The following is a 19912-nucleotide window of genomic DNA, read 5'->3' on the forward strand; positions in this document are numbered from 1 at the left end:
CCCTGAACCTGGATATGCCAGAGGTTTCTTCTTGTTTGAAGGGAGTTTTCCCTCCTCACAGTCGCAAAGTGCTGCTCACAGGGGATTGCCTGATCATTGGGGTTTGAAGGGTCTCTACATTACAATATAAATCTCATTCAGGTAACTTTTGCTTTGACCTGATGCTATCTATAGATTTTAAATGAAATCTCATCAGAACTATGAGATATAAAGTCATGGCCTTGTTTTTCATAACAGTAAAGTCCATTCTCACAATGATATGATGAACATTCTCATTAATGTGAAACACTAAGTAATTATCCATAATTCTGGTGGTATGAGCATGTTCTGATTGTGTATTACAAGATCCTGTTATTATAAATAAGATGTTTTGGTATTTCCTATATACTTTGTGGCTTCATAATACTACAGTACCATATTGCTACATTGTTTAACAAACAATAAGTAATTATTATGATAAATAGTATCATATATAACGATATTTAATAAACTGCCATGATTATAAATGCTAATGAACTATAATAACTTGAAAACATATAATAAATTTAAGGTTACCATAGTTTTTATAATAAAATAAGATATGCTTTATTATCCCAAAAGGTGTAAAACATCCAAAATAACAGAATATCTGTAATGACAAGATTAGCTCAATAAAAATTATCATATGGTAAAAACTGAAAGAGAGAGAGAGATTATAAATATAATAAATTAATTAACAATAATGTAAACAAATTATATAAATAAATAAAATAGAACAGTTCATTTTATAAAACCCTTAATATCTCAACATAGGTTAAGTAAAGGTTACATAAATTAAATAGATTATGTAAAAAGCAGAATATAGTAAAAGTAGCTTTATAAAGTAAAACTGTTAAAATCCAACAGTATAAAATGTTTTTTTTTTCTCCAAATGTAGGAAAACAAGCACGCTCGGTAAATATAAGACCATATTACAGCTGGTTATTTTGAGAGGGTTTAAAATGCAATATAAAAGCCTAATTTGTGAACAATGAACATAAAATAAAATACGTGCATAACCTCGTAGTTCTCTGGCATTATGTGAGTGTGTTTTAAATAACCCTCCGCATTATGTATCCGGGCCGTGCGCTCTGCTTCCTGTCTCGCTTTATTTCATAAACTCGGGACGCAGAGAGAAGGTAAAGAGGATTGACTGTCTGCTGCCTTACCTCAGCACGTTTGTGCTTGATTTGAGTTCAGTTTTTTTTTTTAACGCATATTTACTTTTTTTTTTTTAAATGTAATATCTGCACGTTGCACAGTGAAACCGGTGTTTTTATTCTGACATTACAAGGTTAACCGCTAGCCAGTTTAGCTTGGCGCTAGGCTAGCGGTGGCTATCTGAGTATGGAGGTCAGCGGTGTGTACTCCTGTCATCACACTGAAGCAAGGCAGACCTGATCAGTTTTGTCCAGTAATCACTCGCCCTTTTAGCGACCGTATGAGATAAAATAGCCCAGCTGCAGGATTAGGTTTGATAACATGGCTGGCAGTCGCCTTCACCTTCGTTACTTAACTCGGTTAGCTCTGACATAACATCACAAAAGAGTTAGCACTGGACCACCGTAAGAAATACATCATGCTAAAACTGACAGCTAATCTAAATGTATGGTGTTGAAATGAAATGTTAGCTCTCGTTTCGGTGCTCTGTGTTTGAAATGTATTTTCTAAAACTCAGGCTGAGGTGTTTTTAGTCCGATTTGTTTTTAGCTGAGAGGGCCATTAGATAGCAAATTATGATGATCAGAAGATAGTGTTATGACGTTGTTGATGCAGTGACACTGATATGTCAGTAAATATTGTGTGTGTGTGATCTGTGACAGAAAGGGAAACTCATTGTTTTTTACATTTACAGCAGCGTATTTCACAAACTAGTACAGACAGCTTTACTCTGCTCAGCATGGACTGGTAGTAGACTGGAAGTTCAAGTGCCTTGTCCGCCTTTTTGGACACACTCACACTTCGATTTCTTTATTGGGGGAGACTCAGGCTTCAATATCTTGCTCAGAGTTACTTCGGTATGCAGACTGGAGTACCTCTACCCCCTGAGCCACAACTCTCCTCATTATGTCCACTCACTGTGTAAAATATGGATATAGGCATCGTCACATCAGCTCTTGGTTTTGGTTTCTTCAGTGTCACAGCAGGTTAAACAGCACCTCTCTGTGCCTGTGCAGCTGCTTTCTTTTATTAGTGTTTGAAAATGAAATGATTCAGGCTCAGTCTTGTTTTTTTTATTTTTTCATGCAGAAAGGATGCTGTCCTTTTCTCGAGCTGTGGTGAGCGGGGTGGCCCGTGCCCCAGCTGCTATCAGTCAGGGTGGCGTGACTTCTATCACACGATACAACAGCACAGCACAGGTATGACCCATGTTGTTAAAACCAGTATAAAACAAATTAAATCCTTACAACTGTAGTAACAGTTTGGTTTTTTTCTCTGCTTTTCTGGCAGAGTGCTCCTAAGAAAACTAAATTTGGACCGCTGGCAGATCAGGACAGAATCTTCACCAACCTTTATGGCCGACATGAATGGAGGTAACACCCCTGTGTTGTTCTCTTGTGAATTTGATGCAAGGTGAGAGGTTTAACAAACAAAAACACAGTTGTGACCTTCTCATATTTGTGCCACAGGCTGAATGGGGCTTTGAAGCGTGGCGACTGGTACAAAACTAAGGAGATTCTTTTGAAGGGAGTCGACTGGATTCTCAATGAGATCAAAGTTTCTGGCCTGCGTGGGAGAGGTGGAGCTGGCTTCCCTACTGGCATGAAGTGGAGCTTCATGAACAAGCCCAGTGATGGCCGGTCAGTGAGGACACAGATATCATTTTGCAATTTTAGTGCTAAGTTGTAACATTTTTACAAAAATGTAACTACATTTGGAGCAATAATAAACACATAAGTGCTTTTTTTTTTTTTAGCAAATACAAGCACTTACAACACTAATTTTTAAAAAGGAATGCTTCTGGCGTTCTTATAGATCAATCAGTTTGATGTTTATCATAGTTTTCATAAAATAGAATAAAATTAAATTAAAATTATCTTTGTGCAAGATAAACTCCGCTACTTTGACAGTAATGTTTATTACACCGACTTGTTTCTGTTTTCGTATGTTAGCCCAAAGTATCTGGTGGTGAATGCAGATGAGGGAGAACCGGGCACCTGTAAGGACAGGGAGATCATGAGGAATGACCCACACAAGCTGGTCGAAGGCTGCCTGATCGCTGGGAGGGCCATGGGAGCCCGTGCTGCTTACATCTACATCAGAGGAGAGTTCTACAATGAGTCCTCCAACCTGCAGGTAGAGATGGATAGAGACAACTGAGATCAAGTCTTTAAAATTATCATACACCTCACTATCATCTTCAGTTTATGGAGAAAATGTTGGTCGGACGTAACTAATTTTCAGCTAAGTCAAAAAGCCAGTCACAATCTTTTTCCAGACCTCCTGCTTGTCAGGCTTAAACATGTAATAAATAAACCTTTTGATCTGCTTTCATGAAAGCCACCTGTGTGCTAGCTAGTCTTCCCTGGATCCATAAATTTGGCTGATTAATATAAACTTTCTCCAGGCAGACAGGAGCTATCCTGTCTGCTTCTAGCAATGACTCCCGTACATTTCATTCTGAAGCTTTATGGATTACTTTCCTTTCCAGATTTAAAATATTAATATAACGTGTGAAATTTGATTTTTTTTTTAAAGGGCTTATAGTATAATATTATTATAACCCATTATTATTTATTATACTGCCCTTCAGCCATATTTAAAGTAATTAAATTAGTCTTATTTTTCAAGGCCTGGGAAGGGGAAAGTAAGTGTTTATTTGTTTGTTGTTTAAATGTTATATTGGATACTGATAATAAGCTGCATACTTTCAGATCATATTAAAGTTGGTAATGTGACTAAATTTAAAAAAAAAAATCAGCTGTACAACTAATGTCTTTTAGTTGGAGGTGATTCAGACACAAAAGTAGCTGCACCTGCATCCAACTCAATTTCATACAGATTAAGCCTCATATTCTCTCTGCTGGCTCTTAGGTGGCCATCAATGAAGCCTACGCTGCTGGGCTAATTGGAAAGAACGCCTGTGGCTCTGGTTATGACTTTGATGTGTTTGTGATGCGTGGTGCCGGAGCCTACATCTGTGGAGAGGAGACCGCTCTTATCGAGTCCTTGGAAGGAAAGCAGGGGAAGCCCCGTCTGAAGCCCCCCTTCCCTGCAGATGTCGGTGAGTTCCTGTCTACAGAGACGGGGTTAGAATAAAAAAGTTTCTGTATTAATTACATTTTCATCACTGCTGCTTCTTCTGCTGGGCCCTCATTATTCTTGCTCAAATAAAAGCACGTCTCAAATATCAACACCACTCCCTCTAATGTGTTTGAAGGTGTGTTTGGATGCCCAACAACTGTCGCCAACGTGGAGACTGTAGCTGTGGCGCCCACCATCTGTCGTCGTGGAGGCTCGTGGTTTGTCTCCTTTGGCAGGGAGAGAAACTCGGGCACAAAGCTGTTCAACATCTCTGGGCATGTCAACCATCCCTGCACAGTAGAAGAGGAGATGTCTGTTCCTCTGAAAGAGCTCATTGAGAGACACGCAGGTACATAATGCACTAAAAATGTAAAAATCACATCATTTTTGCCTGATAGGATTAAAAAAGAAAAAGAAAAAAAAAGGAGGTAGTGGAAGTCTTCCTGCGTGAAGGGGGTCATGGACTGAAAAGATTAAGACAGCTTAGCTTAAGCACAGCCTTAAGTGCTTCTTCTTTTTCCTTTTTTTAACTCAATTGGAACAAACATCTGTCTGGTAGGTGGGGTGCGTGGTGGCTGGGATAACCTGCTGGCTGTAATTCCCGGTGGGTCCTCAACACCCCTCATCCCCAAGAACGTGTGTGAAGATGTGCTGATGGACTTTGATGGCCTTATTCAGGCACAGACTGGGCTGGGCACTGCTGCTCTCATCGTCATGGACAAATCGGTAAATATGTCAGCTCTATAGTATATTTAGCTCAATAAGCAATGCAGAATACTGCTGTTAAACGAGTGGATGGGTTTTACTTTTGCAGACTGACATTATTAGAGCCATCGCCCGTCTGATTGAATTCTACAAGCATGAGAGTTGTGGCCAGTGCACACCGTGCAGAGAGGGTAAATGCCACTTCAGTTCAGTTCTGCACACCTTAATATTTCTCCACCACCTTCATTAAATTAAAACGTGTGAGTTTTTTCTTGTTGTGTTTTTCTGCAGGAGTGGACTGGATGAATAAGATGATGTGGCGTTTTGCGAGTGGTGATGCACGTTCAGCAGAGATAGACATGATTTGGGAGATCAGCAAGCAGATCGAGGGGCACAGTATCTGTGCACTGGGCGACGGTGCGGCGTGGCCTGTGCAGGTAAATGCATGTCTTCATGGAACTATTAATGGGAAACTCAATACTTCAAAATGCATTAGGTACACTTACTGTGTGTGACGTGTAACTAATGCAGGGACGATAATGTTACAGATTGAAGAATACAGCATTACACTCATAGGTGTTTTTAAAGCCTCACCCATGTGTAGAAACCCCATGGCGACCAGAGGTTGCCAAGGGGTTTGCATTGCACTCTTCACAATTGATTAGCGAGTAGCTTGATTACATGTTGTATTATTTGTAAAGCTCCCTGTTTGTTTTCTGCCTCAAGTTCAGCAGGATAACTGACCAAAACCCCTCTCTTCTCTCATCTGTGTTCCCAGGGATTGATCAGGCACTTCAGGCCTGTCATGGAAAGCCGAATTGCTGAATTCCAGCAGCAGAAGCAGGCAAGGGTTTGAACGGCTTCTTCGAGTCCTTGATCTAATTTTCCTTCGCCCAGAACCCTGTGCTTGTCTTTCACAGATTATTTAAAGAAAAGAGAACGTGCCGTCTTATTAACTCTTCATCAAGCGTTGCATTGATGTGTCTGCCTTGTGAAACAATATTACCAATAAAGTTCTATGATACTTTAATAAAGACTTATTCTTTTTCTTGTGGTTCTTTTTTCTTGTTTTCAATCTCTTGTGTTTTTACTTGTAGGAAAAAAAGATCTTATTAATTACAATAATCAGCTGAAGTCTAAATTATTATTATTATCCATTTTTATTTTTACTAAGTCTGTTATTTAAACAGTCCAAGAGTTCTATTTACATGCAGTAAAAGTATTTGAACCCAGTTTTTTTTTAGTTCAGTGTGAACAAGAGGTACAGCTAACATTTTAATATATTTTAGGATCAGTAGTCTCAGGTTTAAATATGTATAATTTTCAATTATCGATTCTCTTAATTGCAGCCTGGTGCTGCGTTGTGATTGGTTGATTGGTTAAATCATTTGAACGCCATAAACCTGGTGCACTGCAAGGATGCCACGATTCCTGTTCGTTTTCATTCTATTCAACATCATTACGGATGTATGTTGAAACTATCTTTTAAAGTGTATAATAATGATAGTAATTAATAATAAAACACCTTCTGTAAATAGGCGGAGAAACCAACATTTGAGAAAAAGGTGTTCACAATCTCGCGATAGCGGACGGTCTCGTGTCACGTGACTTTGGCACGTTTCGCTCTGCTGCTTCGTTTCGCCCAGTGGATGCTTTGAACGGTAAAAAGGCGTTTTTAAATTGTTTATGAACCTCTGCTTGCTCATTAAATGCATGTTTAAAGTGAAAAAGCGCAGCGTCACAGTAGGCGGAAGGCTACAAAATAAAAATATAGTGCGGGTTGAATATACCAGCGGAGTCATGTCGCTTTTAGTTGCAGCTCAGCATCCCTCACCTCCATCCTTCTGTTAAATAGTTAGCTCAGGCCTAACGTGAGCTGCTTTTATTTATACTAGCCGATTTGAATTATGTATGATCCCCCTCCTCCCTGAAACATCCTGTTAACTCGGGGGGGGGGGGGGTCTTGTTTGTTTTCTTTTTTATTATTATTATTTATTGCAGTTTCTTCTAACTGGTTGAGGTTTGCAGTTCTGAGTCACATGTCTCTCATGTTGCAGCTTTACGCGGCTGGGTGCTGTGTGAAAGCATGGAAATGATGAAGATCGAGCAGGTGGTTGTCGGAAACGACATGAGGTCCACCTCTGCGGAGATGAAGCCTGAGCCACTGGTCGCCCCCTGTAAGATGACATTTTACATTAATGTGACTCCTCTTTCTAACCGCCACAGACACAGCAACATTATCAGCTTACATGTTTTGATGATAAGTCCACCCTTACTGAACAACTCTTCTCACTGTGACGCAGACCAGCATGAGAGTCTGCAGTGCTTCCAGTGCTTTATCACCTTCTGTAACTCCAAAGCTAAAGAGAGACACATGAGGAAGAGTCATCGGGACCAGTACAAGCAGCAACTGCAGCAGGTGGGAAAAACAGGCTAAATACGCCCAGCAGTTCATGCATGATGTGTAATGTTTTACTCTCCAGGATTATTTATTAATCTTTGAATTTGTTACGTATTAATAAAAATAATCATTTTGGTATGGAAAACAAGAAGCAGCAAGTCTGAACATAGACTGTAGATAAATGATGGAAAATGTGTTCAGGTACGAAAAGTGAAACCTTGATCATACTGCATCCACGAGTCCACTGAGGTCCGACAGAAGTGTATTTCATCATCACACGGGGAGCATGACAATCCATGTCAATATCAGCATGCCTCCCTGTTTTTGTGATCATGTGATCGTTGTGAGATTTACCTTACAATGCAAAAACTACTGCACGTCTGCAATGGATTATAATTAAGGCTTGAAGCTAAAGCAAAAGTGCCTCAAACCTGCACTCTTTTCAGTGGCCAGCAGGGGGAGATTCTTCTGATTACAGAAAGATTATATAGAGGTCCAATAGAGAAAGCAGCTGTACTTCTCACACGATTTGTGGCTTTAGTAACTGCATTTCTCCTGAGTTTAAGTTCTCAATAGCTAGTTTACAAGATAATGTTCACGCTGTAAACTATGGTTCTTCTAAGAGTTAGAAATTAAATGCAAACAGGGTAGGCTTCAGGTCAACTCTTCTGTACCCTATGAATGTGTAGTGTCACTTGGCTTCACAACAAGGCTACATACCACCCTCTGCTCAAAGTCATATGCAAGAGGATTACATCTTTTATATACAGTCTATGTATTTAAAAAGCTGGAACTGTGAAATTGTGACAATATATGTTTGAATGATGAAGAACAACCCACACTGTTTTCTTGATGATTGCCCAGTAATCCAGAAAGTTGATTCTGTTCATCATCACAGTGACTTCTTCAGGCTCAGCTGACTGCAGGTTTTCCCAACTTTATAAACAGTTTGGTTGCATAACGACTGAAAGTAGCACCACTGACTAATAATGAACCATGAGCTCAGTTTCATGATCGTTAATATGCAAATGAGGGACATTTGAAAGTCAATGTGTGCCATGAACCAGCCCATACAGACAAACAAACGAAGTAATATAGTGAAAGTGTTTATGTGCCGAGAGGATCACTGTTGAGGAAACCGAACAACCCTCTGGCTAAGTCAGGGGTGTCAAACTCAAATACACAGTGGGCCAAAATTCAAAACTGGAACAAAGTCGCGGGCTAACGTTAATATTTATTGAAAAAAAAATCTTCCTCCAGATATAAGAATGAATCTTTTCTTATAGACTCAAATAAGTTTTGCTGGAAAACTGAATATGGAACAAGCACAGCTTAATACTAAACAATATATATATTAGCTGTATAATACCAGTAGGCCAGCTCTAATAGTAATTTGGCATGGCTTCGCGGGCCAAATGTAATTAGGCTGCGGGCCAAATTTGGCCCGCGGGCCAGAGTTTGACACCTATGGGCTAAGTGGATGGCACAGCACAGCAGACCTACGAGAGAGTCCAGACCAAGAATATGCAGCATGTTTACAACTACAGGCCGGTGGCCACTTTTCCACTGATGAAGATGTATACGTGTGGTTTGAGCAAGGAGTGCAATTATGTTAGAAGAGAACAGCCATCTCTGAACCAAAGAGGGGGCCTTACAGTACATCTTTCATCATATTACAGTGCTGTGATTAGCACTCGTGGTCAACAGTGGTCATAGAAATTTCAGTATTAGCAGTCTTGAAACTGGTGTTAGTCAGTGGTCCAAGTTTCAATCATTGTGCAACTGTGATGAGGTGAAACATTACATCAAGTTGTACAAAATCAACTTTCTGGAAATTCACATTGTTGCTGATTAAATTTCTTACTGTGAATATTTACAGAATGAATACAAACAAACAAACATATATTTCTTCTGATTTTTCAGAGTAACACTGTCTTCACATGCTACAAATGTGAAAAGTTCTTCTCCTCTTCCGAGGAGCTCAGCAAGCATCAGGCCACCCACAGCACAGAGGAGAAGGCCTTTGTCTGCTCTTACTGCCAGAAAAGCTTCTTTACCTTCACCGAGGTGAGGACATGGCAGGCATTTTAAAGCTTCTTTTCTGTGCTGGAGGCTTCCAGTGTACCATTTCTTACTGTTTAATATTTTGCAGCTGAACCAACACAGACGTCACGAGTGTAAAGAACGGCGGTGTCCCTGCAGGGACTGTGGTGCTTCCTTCCCCAGCCCGTCACGACTTCGCAGCCATCGCATTGCGATGCACCCCCAGCCCCCAGAACAAGCCGATGACCTGAACACCTTCCAGTGCTGCAAATGTCATCAGAGTTTCCAGACGGAGGAAGAGCTCCTGCAGCACCAGGAGAAATTTGCCAGGGAAATAAACTGTGACGCTAAGCTGCAAGGCAAAAAACGCGGGCGTAAACCCAAGCATGCAGCTCAAGGAGCGACTGGTGACAGCAAGAGGATAAAACAAGAGGGAGCAGATAACCACGAAGAATACAGTGACCCTCCAACAGACGGCTGCTCCTCCTCCGAGCTCCAGATTCCCTGTCCCGAAGCAGACTGCGATCTCATATTTCCTTCTGTCTTAGCCCTGCGGGCACACAAGCAAGTCGGGCACAACCCACATGCGTGCATACAGTGTGACGAGAGCTTTGCTCAACGCGAGCAGCTCAGCGCACACAAGGCTACGGCTCACAACTCTAGATACACCTGCCTCACCTGTGCAAAGAGCTTTACAAGAGAAAGCAGCCTAAAGGCTCATGAGAGCACCCACACCGAGCGAGAGGAGGGAGCAGAAAATACATAATATAAAGGGAAGAGACTGCAACTCGTCATTACGTGTTTAGATTAAATGATGGTCAAAATGAAGACTGCACAGACCTGTACAGACCAGGTAGTACTCTAACTACATGATCACCTTGGCCTTTTCTTCTTACTAATCCTTCCAGTGTAAGCTATCCTGGAAAGCCATACCAGGGTTTGCACTGTGAGGAAGCAGGATGGTTTGGAGGCAGAAGGCAGAGACATACCAGACAGTCAACTGGGAAACTTTAGTTCGTGTCCACTCACTTTAATCTCATCACAGCTTTGTTAGGTTTACCCCGCAGCTACTACTGCTTTAGCGTGAGTAAAACTGCACTTTTATAATGTTAAAGACGTGCTAGAAATCTCGTTTTTCTGTGTTTTTAGTGGGTTGACTTGATCTAAAACTAAAGGTGGCGACACCAGCACATGTGCACTTACTCACACGGCCACCAGAGGTCAGTTATCTTGAACTGTAACTATATAATTCACTTATTTTATCATTTTCTGATGGAGGATTGTGTCTGTTGTTTTATGTTCTACAGACTATCCTTAAGAGCTTGAAAAGAAGGTAGCTGGACTTCTTTAATTTTGTCCATAATTCTGTCCATATTACCTCCACATTACCTGTAACGTATTTTATTCACTGTAGACCAACAAGTTATTTCTTACAAGTGCAGTGAATGTTTTGTATTTAGCTGAAGTCAGACACTGTAAGTCCCAAACATGATACAATCTTAAATACTACAGTACAGCAGTATATAGGGTTCTCTGTCAAGAGACAGTCAGCCTCAAGGTTTCATTTCTTTTCTTTTTTTTCTTTGTTTTTCAGAAGTTGTTGCATTAAACCGTACTCAAATTCCTGTGCTGTCTTTGTCCTTTTTATATTATTATATTTACTTAAATATTTATGATGTGGAAAACACTTCAGTTTGAATAAGTCTGAAAGTAAGTAATTTATGAAGAATCATTTTAATTGTTTTGAGGTGTTTTGGATCAAATTCTTATCTCTTTAAATCTCTACATCTAGTTGAACTCTCACCTTTTATACAGACTAGAATAGACTTTATTTATTATTTTTTTATTAAGTGTACTACTAATAATGTGTGGATACTATCCCCCAAATACTTGATTGTACTTTAGAACAACTACTTGACCTAATGTGTGATCAGAATGTCCCTCTGGTCCATGTTTAGATGATGGCATCACACAGCAGCAATGCCCAGTTGGCACTAAGGGCCTCAAGGTGTGGTCTTCTGTTGCTGTAGCCAATTTGCTACGACATTTCATGTGTTGTGCATTCAGAAGTGCTCTTCTGCATTCTTTGGTTGTAATTGGTGGTTATTTGAGTTACTATTGCCTTCCTATTAGCTTATCCTTCATCAGTTCCACAAAATGGACATGATTGTTTGGGAAAATGCTAGCAGATCAGCAGTTTCTGAAATACTGAAATAAAGCAGCCAGCCTGACACCAACAACCATTCCACATTCAAAATCACTTTCTTCCTCTTTGTGATTCTCGCTTTGAACTTCAGCAGGTCGTCAGATATTTGTGTGGAAGAGCAGTTGAAGTGGGAAAGGTATATGACTAAGTGGCTGTGTTTGGATAATTTTACACCACTACATTATTCAGTTAACTATATTCTGCAGTGTCTCAGATTTCAGTACTCACTACGTGGTTCCCCAGTTACAACAGTGATAGGGGCAATTCTGCTAGATCAGTGTTGTTAGGTTTTATATCATTTTACTGATGATATTTACTTAATGATGATACTTTTGAGTGCCAGACTGACTTATACTGACTTCCTTTTCATGTAAGGTATGAATATTTTACTGAGTAAATGGCCAGAGTACTGCATGAACTCTGCAGCTTTAAAATCAAAGTGAATAGATATCTGTACTTATTTGACATTTTAGAGAACTGAAACAACAACTTTGCTGTTTTAAATTATCTTAAAAGCTGACAAATACTCTCCCTTACTTGCATGCGTACACACACACACACACACATACAGAGTTATTTAGGACAGAAAACACAACTTTAACTTATTAAGGTTAATATTTGGCTATTTGTGTTTCCCAGAAGAAAGAAACCAATCTCTAATAGTTGTCAATACATGACAGACCAGAGGACTATGACGACTGCTGGAAACATACCTTCTAAATTTTAACTTGATGTTTTATTGGTTCTAAATAGTTTTTATTTAATAACAAAATTAGAAATGAAATACTTAAGACGTATTTTAGATGCTTTAAGAAAAAAAGAAAACACTAGAGATCCAGAGTGTGCAAAGTAAGAAATTTTAGGTATTATAGAAATAATATTGCTAAGATTTACAAAACAAAAAAACAGAGTGATTTTGGTATGAAAGAACATTTTTCTTTAACCAAATCTGATACGTGTAACTGCTTGAATAAAGTTCATCGAGTTGTACCACTGTGGGCGGGGTTTACCGGTGGTAAGAAGCGGACAGTACCACTGTTTTTATATTTATTACATCCTTTGTTTAAACTTATATTTCAAGAGTGACCTGGCCAGAGAGCACCAAACACAGTAGTTGATATTATTAAATGTATAGCTGATCTTAGAGTGGATCTAAGAGGAGTGCCACTGACCTTGAGGAGATTATTTATTTATTTATTGGCAATGACTTTTGTGAGTTAATTTACTTCATGCTAACCAGCTCTAACAATTTTATCTCTTTCTACCTAGTCCACAGTTCTTATACTACTACTATTGTTGTTGAACTCATTTAATTACAATCTTCTTCCTCCTCTTCTCTCAGCTGCTCCCTCTAGGTGTCGCCACAGAGGATCATCTGCTTTCATTTAATCCTATCTTTAGTATCATCCCCTGTCACATGAACCCTCTGCATGTATATCCACTATCCCTCCTCTGCACATTGTCAAACCATCTCTCTCTTCCTCTCTAACTGTCCAAACCCCTCAACCTGATCTGTCCGTCTGACGTGCTCATTTTTAATCCTGACCTTCATCTTGGCCTCTCCAAACTGTACATCATAGCAGGTTTCCATATTGTCTGTAAATCATCCCTTTCAAACAATTATTTAGAATATAGACTTTGCAGATCATTGCATTGTGAGTTTATATTTTACACTATATTCAAACTTATTGCTTGAAGAAACACATGTTTTTTTTTTACAATTATTCAATTTAAATTTGCACATTTATAGCATAAAGTAAGTGACAGTTATATGGCTACAGGAAGCTTAGGAGTGCCACTCCTGCTTGGTGTTGGGGTTAAAGCTACATAAGGAAAGGTTACATAAGCACACTTTAAAGAAAAACTAAACATTAAGCACACCACCAAAAAACACATGCATGCAATAAGCAATATAAAAGAGGTTAGCTGGACCATAAAGTGTCTATTGACTTCCAGTCTGCAGTTATTGAACAACCAAAGTATAATAAAAAAAAACATAAGATGAAAAGAATGTGGATATACTGATACTGCTGTTGTGAGAGTGTGTGTAAGTGTTTACTTTGCATCAGTAACATCTCATAGTTTCCAGTTTACTGGAGTGGGAGTACCGTGGCACCTCTGCGGGGCGGAAAGTTCGTTTTCCCATGATGCACTAGTGCCTCTTTCTATCTCGCGCCTTTGCGTCGCAGCAGTCATCTTGCCACTCATCGCTGCAGCCACTCTCTGCTGGCGCGCCGTCCGTGTTGTTGTGTAGTAAATAATGGCGGCATCGGGAGGCGGATTATCTTCTCCCGCTGCTGTCGCGGGCTTGAGTAGCCAGACACCGGCCCGGGCTCGTTTTCCGGGCCGGCCGTGCACGCTTCGCAGCAGGCAGCGTTCGGAGAAACGTACCAGACGCGGAAGGTTGGGCTCGGAGGAGACGGAGCTGCCTACCGGAGGGCCGAGGCCCGTCAACATCGGCCTCGCGTTAAGCGAGGATCCGTCCCTCCTGCGCCTCCTTGGGCTGGAGGAGAAGCACAGGCGGCGGAGAGATGCGGGTTTCGAGTCCAGCAACAGCGAGGAGGTAAATAAGCTAAACATAGCGTGTCAGCTCTACGGGAAACAGTCGCCTTAAAAGACGAATAAAGGCAGTTATTCAAAAAGAGCTGCATTCAAAGGCTCTCTTTCCTTAGTAAGCGTATTTTAGCTGACGTACCGCTAGTTAGCGACAGTGTAGCTAGCAACAGAAGCTAGCCGCCTGCCTGTAGGGTAAGCTTCATTTAGTTTTAGCCAACAGTGATCCCACACTGTAAATGTAGCTGGCCGCTTGTGTTTGCAGTGTTTTAGTGAGGATTATAGATGTGTATTGTTAGTGTGATGACTTCTGTACATATTTGAAGTTCGTTGTTTGTTTTAAAATGATCATATCAAAGCTGTACGCTCGTTTACATATATAGAGATCAAGCCTGTGTCCCGCTGAGTTTGTTGGCATGAAATAAAAACGATAATTAGATGGAAACTTCCGCAGAGGTGAGGGGGAGTTTTTGTTGTTGTTGTGGAAGCCTGTAGATGTCTTTGTTTTTTTTCCCTCCCTCGACACGGTTTGTGAGTTGAAGTTCCCACCCTGTGCCGCTAATCTTGTCGTAGTTAACAGCCGCCGCCACCGCTCCTGACTTTGGGGACGGTACTCTCCACGTCAGAGAGGTCAGCTGACCCGTTCGCTGTTTTGAACGTAAGACTAACGTGAGATGCTACAGGAAGAGAAATAAACGGAAACTCGGCAGTATAATTATATATTATACATAGGGAACCAGGCTTAAACAAAAAGAAAGCCCAGTACTAAATGTGAGCAGTCTTTGTTTACAAAACGCTCATTACGACCACCCTCAGCCTTCTTTCCATGTTCGTATGTAAGTTAATGATTAAACCGCCAGAAGTAGGTTTTCTCTACATGTTGCACCAGAGGATTTGCAAGAAAAATCACATTGCTTCGACAAAAGATGCTTTCTTTGTTTACTTGCATTTGACATTTCACGTGACATTAAGAATTAACTTTAATAAAATGGTCTGTGAAGGTTCTCAGATGAGAGGTGAAACGTCTTCAAGCAACGTAAAGAAGTCCAGATGCTTTTCTTTCCAAGCTCCTTAGCCTTTAATAAAATGCATTCTTAAAGAAATTTTGATCGAAGATTGGATACATTTGTTTCTGATCATCTGTTTCACGTACTTCAGAGGTGCATGGACAGAATTGTAAAAATAATTTTCCTCACATACAAAATCTAGAATAATCAGATCCCTTCATATTTATGACCTCATGGTAAAAGTGCTTACTTGTGTTTCATAGTTTTTAAAACTAGAAAGGGAGGCAGAGCATTAAGGTATCAGGCCCTTCTGCACCTCTCGCTACTTTCAAGATTTAAAACTTTGCTTTTGCATAAAGCATACAGTCATGACTGGCAAAAGTGACCCTGAAACGTCCATTAGGTATGCGGCACTAGGCTTATGCTGTGGGGGGTTTTCCACGATGACTGAGGGTTTCCTCTTCACTCAGCTCTTTTCACTCTGTGTATTTATACACCACTACTGCATTTAATCATTAGTAATTATTAAACTTGGCCCTCTCTTTCCCATAGCTTGTCCTTTGTCATGTCTCTCTCTGCTCTCTTCTCTTACCCATCACCCACAGCTGTCTCAGTGGATTACTGCCCCTCAGTTAGTCTGGATCTGTTGGAGGATCTTGTTAAAAGGGAGTTTTTCCTTCCCATTGTCTCCGAGTGCTTGCTCATAAGGCATCATCTGATTTTTTGGGGTTTCTTTATAACATTTTAGGGTCTTTAGCTTACAGTGTAAAGCCCTTTGGGATGATTGTTGTTGTGATTCAATTAAATGGTAAGGATGAAGTCTTGGTAGCATTTTCATTGTACTTTTTCAGATCCATCCAGCTGATGGGTAATGTGAAGACTTTTACTCTACATAATGTGTTTATACTTCCACTGTTCTTATTAGTGGCCTCTTTTTAGCCCCTGTCAGGCTGGATTGTGATAATAATATAATCTCATATATCAGATCTAATCACAGGAGCTTTAATGTCTGCAATCAGTCAGACTTCACTGATGCAATCCCTTTAGGCTGGACTGTAACAGGGTCACATGGCTCATAATAAAGCTTGTGGGTGCTGGTGCTCAACTGGAGTATCTCTAACACTCATGTATACTGCAGTTATAGAATAGATATCGTTAGGGGAGTTTCAGTGGTGATAAATCTGTAGACTCTTATTCTGAGTGTAAAGATGGATGTGAGTAACTGCTTGTTTGAGGTTTCTTTCACTTTAATTCAACCTTTGCATCAGCGGTAGAAATGTGCATTAACTCCAAACTCTACTTAAGATGCTGTTGCGAAGAGAGTTTGCCTTTATGTTTTTAATAAGTGAATATAAATTTTTTTTTTCAGGGAAGAATAGGGTTCAAATTGCCCAGAACCTATTCCATTATTGAGATGATATTGCAGCATATCTAGCTACAGATTAGAATGTGTAAAGGGAGTGAATGGGCCCAAGTCATTATTTATGGTTGACTAACAGATTGACAGACTTTTCATTTGGCACATCCAATCTACAGCGCTCTGATGCAACGGAGGAGTAAGAGTAGCGAGCAGTGCTGGTCTTAGATTGTACTTTCAACAGAATACCTGAGCTTTAAATGGTGGAAACAGAAAGTGGTGAGAAGGTGATGCAGTCTTTTTCATCTCTGTCCCTGGATGTTGTGGACTGTGTGCAATTTAAGTTCTGAAACTTCAGTTGGGCTTAAACAGATAACACCCAGTCACATTCAGAGAAACCCAAGTGCCTGCTGAAACCTGCTGTTCACTGTTTGAAACTGAATACTGAAAGCTCTTTGAATGGTCTCATTTAATTATTTTCATATTATTATAGCCAAAGGCATTCTGTGATTGGTTTAATGTGTGTGGTTGTTGGCAGGATTAAAACAAATTGAAAGGTTATGAACAGAATATTATTATAGTTTTTTTTTTAAATTGTAGTATTGGAGAAATGTGAAATTTTGCATCATATCTTAGAGGGAAGAAAAAGAATGCAATAAGAAATAAATGTCTGAAATTGTCTTGCTGCTAAAACATTAGAATCCAAGTATCTAGGGACTGATGCATAGCCTTTGCAGAGGTATGCAGTCTCAGGCACCTGTTGTTGTCTTTAGAAGTTCAAGTCAAACTGAAACTCGAGTGTATTTATAAAGCACATTTAAAAACGGCTGACATTGACTAAAGTGCTGTACAAAGGCTAGAATGGTTAAAAAACATAAGAAATAAGTCAAATACATGTTAGTAGGTAAACACATACAGTCGTGGCACACAAGATATCAGTGAGCGAATCAAACAGACTCAAATGCCAATAAATAAAAACAAGGTGCAAACACAGAGAGTGCACCTGTCCTCAAAGTTTAAATCCAGAGTGGGGAACAGTGAGAAGCACTTGATAAGCTGATGTAAATCAGATCTATTTTCAAAAAAAATTCAAAATTAGGGGTAGTGTTATCCCTGTATTTTACACCACATTTTTTAAAATGAAAAGTTCTCAGGAAGCTCTTTTTTGTAACTGTAAATATTACATTACAGGTTCTTAAGCTAATCTGTGGCCACTACAGATTACGTAGAGGTGTTGTGGGATTTCCACGTGAAGCGATTTGTTGTGACAGGTAAGTGACAGCTCTGACTGTCACTTTGGTAGTTTAGCTTAGCTTGCATAGCTTGCTATGGAAGCAGAGTGAGGTTGAGCACCCAGAATAAAATAAAATGCAACAAGATGCTTCTGCAGCAGTCTTTCCTGCTCCAAGTAAGATTCCACTTTAAGTCTGTTTATGCCATATTTAACTGTTTTATACACAGTGGCTGCTGTTTTTGGAGCCAGCACAGTCACTGTGGGAAAATAAAAATCAGTTTCTCTCTTCATTTTTTCATTTCTTATTTATTATATATTGTTGGATATATTTTAACATATTATCATAAAAAATGAGAAATTGTAGGTAGCAAGTATGCATGCAATTTTTCAGTGCTGTCTGCCAAGGTCACAGAGATCAAGAAATTCTAACATGACTTCTTGTCCAAATGCTTTTTTTTTATACAACTCAAAAATTGTACTTTATCTGCTTTATTCCAGGAGGATGAGTTCACTGGATTTGGGATGACAACAGTTCGTCCACAAAAGGCTTCTGCTGCTGTTTCTCATTCGTCACTCAGCCAAGAAAAGTCTCCTCATGTTTTGGATCAATCACAAGAAGCAAAGCCTCTTATTGGAAAAATTATACCCAAGACCTCAAAGCCAGGTCTGATTGGAAAAATTGTACCAAGAGTTCCTAAAGAAGACTTGGATGGTAAAGAGAGCGAAGAAAAAGAGAAGGAAATACCAAAGCATGTAATCAAACTACAGGGAAAGCAGGTAGCTCTCACTGCAAAAGCCAAACATGCAGACAAGCAGGCCTCAGGTACACAGAGTGGTACAAAATCACCTGATATTTTCAGAAAAGCAGGAGAAACGGCACATTCAGGCGTGTTAAATCAAGCAGCTGCTACCTCAGCTGGTGGCACCAAGCAAGGCAAGTCAGCAAATGCTGTGACGGCAGCAGTTAAAGGCACAGAAAGAGCTCGAAGGAGGATCAAAGAAGAAGGCGAGGTGTCAGAGGACTCGGATAGGGACCAGTCCCTGACGCGGAGGTCTGTGAAACGCGTCAAGGGTTTTGAAATTGGGCAGCCTCGACGCACATCTCATCTGATGCCTTTGCCGTTTGCATCTTTTCAGAAACGACAAAAGAAGAGGTTTGCTAAAGGTATGGGTGCCTCTCCTGAGGCTGGAGCTGAGGCTGGCGCCCAGAGCGGGGTCGAGGCGGCGATGCCCCTTGAGTGTGAGGCTGCAGATGTTGTTGAAAAAAGAGCACACAGAAGACATCAGCGCAAATCTGTGTTTGGCTACAGGAGGAAGACAAAAAGTCTTCCACTCATTAAGGGGCCAAAACTCGGTCGTCCTCGTACTAGGCGTGTTTTTTATACCTACGAGCCAGAACCCATTCCAGCCACAGACACACAGGATGGCAACGAGCTGCTAATCCAAGATCAGAATGTTACTCCATCGGAGAATAAGGCAAAGCCATTTTCAGAGGAACTAGGCCAGAGCTCCAGTAACTCCTGCACTCCATTAACGAGTGGACGGTCTTCCCGAGTGATTAAAGCTCCAAAGAGATTCTTGGATGAGGAAATGATTCCTTTTCCGAAGGGCCCTCTGTCAACATGGCTGAAAAGTCAACAGAAAGAGGATGGAAAACCAAGTGCATCCATTCTCGAGGCAGGTTATGAAGGCAAATCGCTACAGTCGGACAGTGACTCTAGATCTCTTTTTGACAGCCCATCAGGCATGTCAAGAATCTCAAAGCCCGGCCCAGGCACGAGCCACCTGGAGTTCTACAAGAACCTCAAGAAACTGACGTTAAAACTGGCAGAGAAAAAGAAAGGACCATCTGACATTCATGGAGATTATGCACAAGATGGTGACAGTTTGACCTCTCATGTCAGGAAAAGACGGAGGTCCAAACTCATGATGGAGGAGTTGGACTCACCTGGTGTTGTGAGGAAGCTAGCTGTGGTGGTCAACACTGATGTGGAAACGCCCTCGCAAGTGCCGTCAGAAGATGGAGATAAAGGAAACAAGAGTAAGGATAAGTTGTATAATTTATGAAAAACTTGTGGTGTATAATATTTAAAACGTTAGTGTTTATTTATCAGTGCAATTTGGATTATATTCCATAAAGATA

At 40.4% G+C, this 19912-nt stretch overlaps 4 protein-coding genes across 8 annotated transcripts in view; 3 read left to right on the top strand and 1 right to left on the bottom strand.

The window, feature by feature from the left end:
* The window catches only part of efna3a (ephrin-A3a), a 400882-nt gene that overhangs the window by 198504 nt on the left and 182466 nt on the right, over positions 1-19912 (bottom strand). The gene's annotated exons all lie outside the window — the stretch shown is intronic.
* Positions 1083-6015, top strand: ndufv1 (NADH:ubiquinone oxidoreductase core subunit V1). 2 transcript variants are annotated; one of them, XM_026157346.1, is made up of 11 exons: positions 1083-1157; positions 2269-2378; positions 2470-2552; positions 2649-2819; positions 3132-3315; positions 4054-4243; positions 4400-4612; positions 4823-4989; positions 5078-5159; positions 5260-5405; positions 5747-6015. In XM_026157346.1, exons 2-11 carry the CDS (start codon positions 2274-2276, stop codon positions 5822-5824), a joined length of 1419 nt encoding a protein of 472 aa, XP_026013131.1. In that variant the 5' UTR covers positions 1083-1157; positions 2269-2273; the 3' UTR covers positions 5825-6015. The 2 variants fall into 2 exon arrangements, with proteins under 2 accessions (XP_026013131.1, XP_026013132.1); XM_026157347.1 differs by lacking the exon at positions 1083-1157 and adding an exon at positions 1171-1212.
* LOC113015348 (gastrula zinc finger protein XlCGF52.1-like) lies at positions 6645-11037 on the top strand. Its single transcript, XM_026157361.1, has 5 exons — positions 6645-6839; positions 7026-7145; positions 7272-7387; positions 9293-9436; positions 9522-11037. Exons 2-5 carry the CDS (start codon positions 7055-7057, stop codon positions 10176-10178), a joined length of 1008 nt encoding a protein of 335 aa, XP_026013146.1. The 5' UTR covers positions 6645-6839; positions 7026-7054; the 3' UTR covers positions 10179-11037.
* Positions 13785-19912, top strand: part of kmt2ba (lysine (K)-specific methyltransferase 2Ba) — a 34639-nt gene continuing 28511 nt past the window's right edge. Inside the window, exons 1-2 of one of the 2 annotated variants that reach the window (XM_026157293.1) lie at positions 13785-14181; positions 18268-19810. In XM_026157293.1, coding sequence (XP_026013078.1) covers positions 13879-14181; positions 18268-19810 — 1846 coding nt within the window. In that variant the 5' untranslated portion in view covers positions 13785-13878. The remainder of the gene's footprint in view (positions 14182-18267; positions 19811-19912) is intronic. The other variant, XM_026157294.1, reaches the window with a different exon arrangement.

This window comes from Astatotilapia calliptera, chromosome 22, assembly GCF_900246225.1.
Source record: "Astatotilapia calliptera chromosome 22, fAstCal1.2, whole genome shotgun sequence".
NCBI lineage: Eukaryota > Metazoa > Chordata > Actinopteri > Cichliformes > Cichlidae > Astatotilapia > Astatotilapia calliptera.